Source organism: Eleginops maclovinus, chromosome 20 (genome assembly GCF_036324505.1).
Source record: "Eleginops maclovinus isolate JMC-PN-2008 ecotype Puerto Natales chromosome 20, JC_Emac_rtc_rv5, whole genome shotgun sequence".
Taxonomy (NCBI): Eukaryota; Metazoa; Chordata; class Actinopteri; order Perciformes; family Eleginopidae; genus Eleginops; species Eleginops maclovinus.
The window spans coordinates 30,437,848-30,446,738 of record NC_086368.1 but is presented as its reverse complement, the minus strand read 5'-3'; the positions used below and the strand labels follow the sequence as shown (position 1 = coordinate 30,446,738).

Below are 8,891 nucleotides of genomic sequence, written 5' to 3'. Positions count from 1 at the left end.
GTATTTAACAACTTCAGTAGCTTAGCAGATTAGGATGAATGATGGTAAATATAATCTCCCTTAAATCAGACTGTAGTTCACCTGCAGTAAATCCAGCAGCTACCCTGCAGTATACAAAGCCATTCAAACTAGCTGCACCTTTACCAGCTCTGAGAACACTTTAATGATCAATCATTATAAAACAGATCAGAGATATTATTCTGAAATTTACCTCTCTCTCTCTCTCTCTCTCTCTCTCTCTCTCTCTCTCTCTCTCTCTCTCTCTCTCTCTCTCTCTCTCTCCTGTGTCTCTCTCCTGTGTCTCTGTTGTTTCAGGAAGTCTGTTCTGTCCGAGCTTTAGTCTCCTGTCGAACCAGAGTCTCCTCTCCCTGTTTAACAACATGTCGAACCCTGCACAGCACCCCCCAGGTAACACACACACACACACACACACACACACACACACACACACACACACACACACACACACTTGAGAATGAGTGTTGTCTTTAGTAGCCTCTGATATTAAAAATCAAAGATAAGAAAGTCTTGTTCATTTAAAGAAAATCCCAAACTACAAAAGAGGTAAAAAGGTACAAAAATAAACATGTGATAATAACGGACATTGTTCAGGAGAAAATAATACATTCTTTTAAATGTGTTTTTGGAAATGTTTTGCCCAGGGATACACCCAATAATATTTGATCCTTTAAATCCTTTAGGATTATTTCAATTATTTATTTAGGCATTTAAAAATCCACACATAATTAAAGGAAATGAATGATTTATTTTTTGACACCTAATGTCTGACCCCTGACCAAAGCTTCAATTAATCACTGTTAATCACGGCCTCACACGGCCTCATTACGGTTTCAATCTGATGCTCATGATGATGAAGGGTACAGCGGGTCTGAAGTAATGAAGCTGTCAGGACGTGATGACAACACGCCTCTCACAGAAGGTCAACGTGTTAATGTAAACAGCTGCACCTAAAGTGTGTGTGTGTGTGTGTGTGTGTGTGTGTGTGTGTGTGTGTGTGTGTGTGTGTGTGTGTGTGTGTGTGTGTGTGTGTGTGTGTGTGTGTGTCACAGTATAGACACAGAATATGAAAGGCTTTGGAGTAAATGGATAACTTCATCCCTTTGTCTCCAGCTGTGCAACGTGAACGAGAAGCCTCAGCACACGGAGGAGGAGGTGGGAGCCTTCACCAAACTCATTGAGGCCATGGGCTTCACCGGACCCCTCAAATACAACAAATGGGTGAGTGGAGGGGGGGGGGGGGTGGAGGGGATGGAGGGATAAAAACAGGGAGGAAGCAAAGGAACGGAGACTCTTTCCTGCTCAGGTCCAGGTTCAGATTAGTGTTTTGCAGTGGGGGGGTCTGTGTGTGTGTGGCGGTCAAAGGAGGACAGAGGATCTCGACCTCCCAGCAGGACGTTTAAATTATGGGATGTTAGCTGGGAGTATTCTGCTCAACACGCACCAACAACTCCTCACTACTTTAAATACACACTGCAGGCTGAACGTCAGCAGGAGAGGACTCTTTAAAGTAGAGACGCTACATACTGATATACACCTGAACATCAGCAGGAGAGGACTCTTTAAAGTAGAGACTCTACATACTGATATACACCTGAACATCAGCAGGAGAGGACTCTTTAAAGTAGAGACACTACATACTGATATACACCTGAACATCAGCAGGAGAGGACTCTTTAAAGTAGAGACACTACATACTGATATACACCTGAACATCAGCAGGAGAGGACTCTTTAAAGTAGAGACTCTACATACTGATATACACCTGAACATCAGCAGGAGAGGACTCTTTAAAGTAGAGACACTACATACTGATATACACCTGAACATCAGCAGGAGAGGACTCTTTAAAGTAGAGACACTACATACTGATATACACCTGAACATCAGCAGGAGAGGACTCTTTAAAGTAGAGACGCTACATACTGATATACACCTGAACATCAGCAGGAGAGGACTCTTTAAAGTAGAGACTCTACATACTGATATACACCTGAACATCAGCAGGAGAGGACTCTTTAAAGTAGAGACACTACATACTGATATACACCTGAACATCAGCAGGAGAGGACTCTTTAAAGTAGAGACACTACATACTGATATACACCTGAACATCAGCAGGAGAGGACTCTTTAAAGTAGAGACTCTACATACTGATATACACCTGAACATCAGTAGGAGAGGACTCTTTAAAGTAGAGACACTACATACTGATATACACCTGAACATCATCAGGAGAGGACTCTTTAAAGTAGAGACTCTACATACTGATATACACCTGAACATCAGCAGGAGAGGACTCTTCAAAGTAGAGACTCTACATACTGATATACACCTGAACATCAGCAGGAGAGGACTCTTCAAAGTAGAGACTCTACATACTGATATACACCTGAACATCAGCAGGAGAGGACTCTTTAAAGTAGAGACTCTACATACTGATATACACCTGAACATCAGCAGGAGAGGACTCTTTAAAGTAGAGACTCTACATACTGATATACACCTGAACATCAGCAGGAGAGGACTCTTCAAAGTAGAGACTCTACATACTGATATTCACCTGAACATCAGCAGGAGAGGACTCTTTAAAGTAGAGACACTACATACTGATATACACCTGAACATCAGCAGGAGAGGACTCTTTAAAGTAGAGACACTACATACTGATATACACCTGAACATCAGCAGGAGAGGACTCTTTATAGATGGAACTCTTTAAAGATGTTACTGGTATTATCTCTCTTTTGTCTTGACAGAAAATCAAGATGCTGCCTTGCGTATGTACACGTGCTGCGTAGAGAGGATCAACTACGACGACTTCTTTGACAGTGAGTGTTGAACCCTTAATAAAGTGCGTTGTACCGAGATGTTATTTTGGGAGCACACACAAAGGAACTACACACATTCATGGGAGTGTTTTAACACTGTGTGTTTCAGAATGCTCACTCCCTGACACAATGAACTCCTGGTTCTTGGTTGCACAGCTGCATGTATGGTGAGTTACACACACACACACACACACACACACACACACACACACACACACACACACACACAGATATGTTGGCTGTTGTTTCCTTCTTAATCTCCTGCCTCCTCTGTAGGATGTGTATGGTGCGGATGCGTCAGGAGGGTAGAGAGGGGAAGTACATGTGCCGCTGGCTCGTCCACTCCATGTGGGAAGACGTAGAGCAGAGGAGCAAAATCATGGGGGTAAGGTGTGTGTGTGTGTGTGTGTGTGTGTGTGTGTGTGTGTGTGTGTGTGTGTGTGTGAGAGGGAGACCAGGGGACACTAAAGAGAGACGCACACCGCTGGGACCGGAGCGCTGGGGGGACGTTCAGGATCACGAAGCTGTCTCTGTCTCTGTTGTTGTTCTCCTGAAATCTTTTCTGGTCTTTTTCTAACAATGTGATCACATGACTCCTTCTGATGTCACTGCAGATCTGCTGTGAGCTAGCTCGCTAACGTAGCTAACCTTCAGAAAGACTGACCAACTGTTCCAGTTCTGAGACAGAGACCAGCTTTATGATCCTGAACATCACCCAGCACTCCAGTCCCAGCTGTGTGCGTCTCTCTTTAGTGTCCCCTGGTATCCAGCCGTGTGCATCTCTCTTTAGTGTCCCCTGGTCTCCAGCTGTGTGCGTCTCTCTTTAGTGTCCCCTGGTCTCCAGCTGTGTGCGTCTCTCTTTAGTGTCCCCTGGTCTCCAGTTGTGTGCGTCTCTCTTTAGTGTCCCCTGTTCTCCAGCTGGGTGCGTTTATCTTTAGTGTCCCCTGGTCTCCAGCTGGGTGGGTCTCTCTTTAGTGTCCCCTGGTCTCCAGCTGTGTGCGTCTCTCTTTAGTGTCCCCTGGTCTCCAGCTGTGTGCGTCTCTCTTTAGTGTCCCCTGGTCTCCAGCTGTGTGCGTCTCTCTTTAATGTCCCCTGGTCTCCAGCTGTGTGTGTCTCTCTTTAGTGTCCCCTTGTCTCCAGCTGTGTGCGTCTCTCTTTAGTGTCCCCTGGTCTCCAGCTGTGTGCGTCTCTCTTTAGTGTCCCCTGGTCTCCAGCTGGGTGTGTTTATCTTTAGTGTCCCCTGGTCTCCAGCTGTGTGCGTCTCTCTTTAGTGTCCCCTGGTCTCCAGCTGTGTGCGTCTCTCTTTAGTGTCCCCTGGTCTCCAGCTGTGTGCTTCTCTCTTTAGTGTCCCCTGGTCTCCAGCTGGGTGTGTCTCTCTTTAGTGTCCCCTGGTCTCCAGCTGTGTGCGTCTCTCTTTAGTGTCCCCTGGTCTCCAGCTGTGTGCGTCTCTCTTTAGTGTCCCCTGGTCTCCAGCTGTGTGCTTCTCTCTTTAGTGTCCCCTGGTCTCCAGCTGTGTGCGTCTCTCTTTAGTGTCCCCTGGTCTCCAGCTGTGTGCGTCTCTCTTTAGTGTCCCCTGGTCTCCAGCTGTGTGCTTCTCTCTTTAGTGTCCCCTGGTCTCCAGCTGGGTGCGTCTCTCTTTAGTGTCCCCTGGTCTCCAGCTGTGTGCGTCTCTCTTTAGTGTCCCCTGGTCTCCAGCTGTGTGCGTCTCTCTTTAGTGTCCCCTGGTCTCCAGCTGTGTGCGTCTCTCTTTAGTGTCCCCTGGTCTCTGTTGTGTTTGGTTCCAGCAGCTTTCAGTAAACGCTGCTCATGTTTCCTCAGGTTGTTCTTCATTATTTCTCTACTAGCAGCAGCGAGGCGTCTTTAGCATGTCATGCTTACAGCTTCACTGCAATAATAAGGTCATTCTGCAGGATTCAACTCCTATCATATGACAGCATGTGCATTATGAACACATGTCGTACAGACTATATAACACACACACACACACACACCACACACGTATCCTGATGCACAGCATGCCGACACACAGGGTCAGTATTTCTAAACATAGCAGCGCAGTCTGATGTCTGTATTTCAGGAACACCATGTGACTATATTTTCACTGCATGCACACACACACACACACACACACACACACACACACACACACACACACACACACACACACACAATCACCAGCAGCAGTGATTGGAGCCGCTCTCAGGTTTCGTGCTAATTGTGTTAGCAGCAGTGAAAACATTGCTCATTTTCTCCATGTTCATTATTGCTGTTCGACCCGATGAAACACACACACCGCTGCTGAGGAACACACACTTCACTCTGGTTGTGTACAGCGCTGATTTTACATTGTTAGGTTTATATATTTGTTGCCTTGCTGTTGAATCCGATTGGTGATTTGTTTATTCTAAGTGCGTTATTTGTCTATATCAGACTGCTGCGAGTCACAAGGTTCGATCTCTGAACGCAGCGAGGGGACTATTTGTTTGAGCGGAAGCAAAATAAAATAATGTCAATAAATTCATTTAAAAATCCAACTTTTAGTGAAAGAAATAATAGATTTCTTCAGTTCAATGTGTAAATAAGGGATAATGTGAAGCGATCGGGTCATTATTACCCGAGGAATGTATCAGTTCATGGTTTCCAGAAGACAGATCCTTAAGCTTTGATTGATTCTGTGTTTGTGCTTTGGTGCCACCATGAAGTTGAGTTTTCCTGTGAGTGTTTAACGTGTTTCACTTCTCCCTTCATGTTGTTCCTTCAGATCGATGCCTCCCACAGAAAAGAAGGAATGAAGTCGATGACGGAGACGTTTTACGCTGCAATATTTGGATATGATGAGGTGAGACATGGTAGAACATGCACAGTGTACTATGGTAAATGCTCTGTACTTGTACAGCTCTTTATCAGGCCTTCTGGACCCCTCAAAGCGCTTCACATACTACGAGTCATACTTAGTTTCACTCTCGTACAGAGGATTCATAGATCAGTTTTCTTAACCGTGTGTGTGTGCAGGGTGCGCTGTCCGATGACTGTGTGCTGGCTGCTGCTCTGTGGAGGAATCTGTTCAGTCGTGAGTGTGAAGACCCCAAACAGCTGGAGCTCATGGTGGAGTACGTACGCAAACAGGTGAGTCCAGCCGCTCGGAACCAGTCAGATTCCAGGACTGTGGTGTTTCCATTTGGTGTTGTTTTTCTGCCTCCTACGCCTAGACGTCTCAGAGGGAAACACTGTACAGTAAAGAGTCCGCAGGGCTCCACAGTACTTCCTCATGTGGAGCGGTTTAAGAAAAACATTTATGAAAATAAGAGAAACGTCCTCTTTCATTATCTTAGAGGCAACACACACACACACACACACACACTCTGTGTTAAGGGTCATGGAAGCAGTGTCCAACTCAATCAGCCAACCAACTGTGTGTGTGTGTGAGTTTAGAGTGCTGCGTCAGAAAACAAACAAATGACACACTTCCCTGAATGTGGAAGTGTGTGTGTGTGTGTATACTTCAATGTAACACACACACACACACTTTTCTGGTCACAGTAATTCACTGGGTGGAAGGAAAACACAGAAAGACAGTTATTTAAAAAGATGTGCACATTTCTCAGCTAAATGTGAAGTATTGAAAAAAGCAGTACAGGCTGCCATGCAAGGAGACCTTTCCCAGGAACGTTTAAACGAACACACACACACACACACACACACACACACACACACACACACACACACACACACACACACACACACACACACACACACACACACACAGCTAACCCTAAGCTTAATCAACGTCCCGTTACTTCAGTTATGAGCTGATAGGTGCATTGGAGGTGGGGCTTAACACGAGGAGGTGGGGCTTCAAAGCTGGGGGGGCGGGGCTTACAAAAAAGTGTGCATACTTGACCAACCAGACCCTGAATCTGATTTCTGGTAGGCCGTAGTGGCCAAACAGCGGTACTACAACTTCCGTAATGTCAGTTTTGGGACTGTTCCCCATTGACTTGCATCGGGAAGTCAATGGGGAACAGTGATAGACGTGTTGCACCTGTAATGTAATATATTGTCCCGTTCACAGATGCAGTTCATCGACGCTCTGGACGGGGAGGACCTGATGCTGACGGGGGAGGTGAAGTGGCGCCCCCTGCTGGAGGAGAACGCCCAGAGCATCCTGAAGGTGGCCACGCCCACCTACAACGACACGGGGCTGTGACTTCCTGTTTCTTCCCCTTCTTCTTCTTCTGTCCCCCCCCCATCATGTAACCTCTCCTTCTCCTCGGTCTCTTAAGGATTTTACATTTTAAAGTCTGTCGCTTCTTATCGTCCTCTTGTATTCTACTTTCAGTTTGTTTATACACTCTGTCTTTATCTCACAACCAAGGAAGCATCATCGTCTGCCATCTCTCACACACACACACACACACACACACACACAGGAAAACAAGACGTATTTATATTTTTCTTGTTTTTTCTCCGTATATTTATAAAGTATTTTGTATACTTCCATGTTTACACCCTACAGAAGCGTCACCCTGCGTTAAAAAAGCTTTCACGTTGAGTCTGTGACGTGAAACGGACAGTTCTGAGCCGACAAATGTCTGCTATTGGAGCTTCTTTATTTCAAACACAGGCTGTAGTTCCCGTCATGCTTCACTCCCAAACAGGAAGCAGAGCTCTCAAAGAATCATCGCTGCATTAAAAACAACGAGACTTTGTTTTTGTTTTTAAATAGTGAATTAATAAAATGTTATATTGATGTAAACTCTGGTGTGTGTGTGTGTGTGTGTGTGTGTGTTACTGTGACTGATTAGCTTCTTTTCTATGAAGCTTGTAGGCCTAGCGTGCTGGCTCCCAGTACAAAAACTAACTAAATGTTTATTCTTAAACGGACAGATGGATTTTCAGTATGAAAGTCTGTCGTAGCTTTCTTATCCTCCTCTACTTCCTGTTTGTCTCTGGTAGAGATTTAGTTTTTAAACAGTGAATTAATAAAATGTCTGTGTGATGGGTTGGCTTGGAAGCTAGTTAGCCTAGCATGCTAGCGCCCACGGGAGCGTGTCTATGTTCCCTCAGCCCTATGTTCCCTCAGCCCTATGTTCCCTCAGCCCTATGTTCCCTCAGCACTATGTTCTCTCAGCCCTGTGTTCTCTCAGCCCTGTGTTCCCTCAGCACTATGTTCCCTCAGCACTATGTTCCCTCAGCACTATGTTCCCTCAGCACTATGTTCTCTCAGCACTATGTTCCCTCAGCACTATGTTCCCTCAGCACTATGTTCTCTCAGCCCTGTGTTCCCTCAGCACTATGTTCCCTCAGCACTATGTTCCCTCAGCACTATGTTCCCTCAGCACTATGTTCCCTCAGCACTATGTTCTCTCAGCCCTGTGTTCCCTCAGCACTATGTTCCCTCAGCACTATGTTCCCTCAGCCCTATGTTCCCTCAGCACTATGTTCTCTCAGCCCTGTGTTCCCTCAGCACTATGTTCTCTCAGCCCTATGTTCCCTCAGCACTATGTTCCCTCAGCACTATGTTCCCTCAGCACTATGTTCCCTCAGCCCTATGTTCCCTCAGCCCTATGTTCCCACATTTCCTTTCGTATCAGATTGTGTCCCCCTTTCTCCCTATTTGGTAGCCACTTACACCCAACCTTTTATCCAGTAGAAACTGACTACAGATGTAACGTAGCATTTAGTTAAATCTGGGAACATAAGGCCTTTCTTCATGTTCCCATTGAGTACCATGTAAATCTGGAGAACAAAGGGAACACAGGGCTGTGGGAACATAGGACTGTGGGAACATAGGGCTGTGGGAACACAGGGCTGTGGGAACATAGGACTGTGGGAACATAGGGCTGTGGGAACACAGGGCTGACCCCGTGCCCACTATCCAAGTAAAACCACGTTTGAGGCCCAGCTGGATGTTGAATGTAATGAAGCGACGGATGTCTTAAGAGCTCCCAGTGCACAACACCTGTAATAGGGGCTCTTTGATTGCTGGTTGGGAAGTACATCTTTGCTTCCACATTTTAGAACACATTGCTAAAAAACAGA

At 45.9% G+C, this 8,891-nt stretch overlaps 1 protein-coding gene across 1 annotated transcript in view; it reads left to right on the top strand.

Annotated features, from left to right (window-relative positions):
- Positions 1 to 7,605, top strand: part of LOC134883635 (ubiquinol-cytochrome-c reductase complex assembly factor 1) — a 7,966-nt gene extending 361 nt beyond the window's left edge. Inside the window, exons 2-9 of the mRNA XM_063912098.1 lie at positions 316 to 408; positions 1,132 to 1,243; positions 2,778 to 2,849; positions 2,959 to 3,016; positions 3,126 to 3,234; positions 5,611 to 5,688; positions 5,862 to 5,975; positions 6,922 to 7,605. Of these exons, the coding sequence (XP_063768168.1) occupies positions 316 to 408; positions 1,132 to 1,243; positions 2,778 to 2,849; positions 2,959 to 3,016; positions 3,126 to 3,234; positions 5,611 to 5,688; positions 5,862 to 5,975; positions 6,922 to 7,056 (771 nt within the window). The 3' untranslated portion in view covers positions 7,057 to 7,605. The remainder of the gene's footprint in view (positions 1 to 315; positions 409 to 1,131; positions 1,244 to 2,777; positions 2,850 to 2,958; positions 3,017 to 3,125; positions 3,235 to 5,610; positions 5,689 to 5,861; positions 5,976 to 6,921) is intronic.
- The last annotated feature ends 1,286 nt before the right edge of the window (positions 7,606 to 8,891 follow it).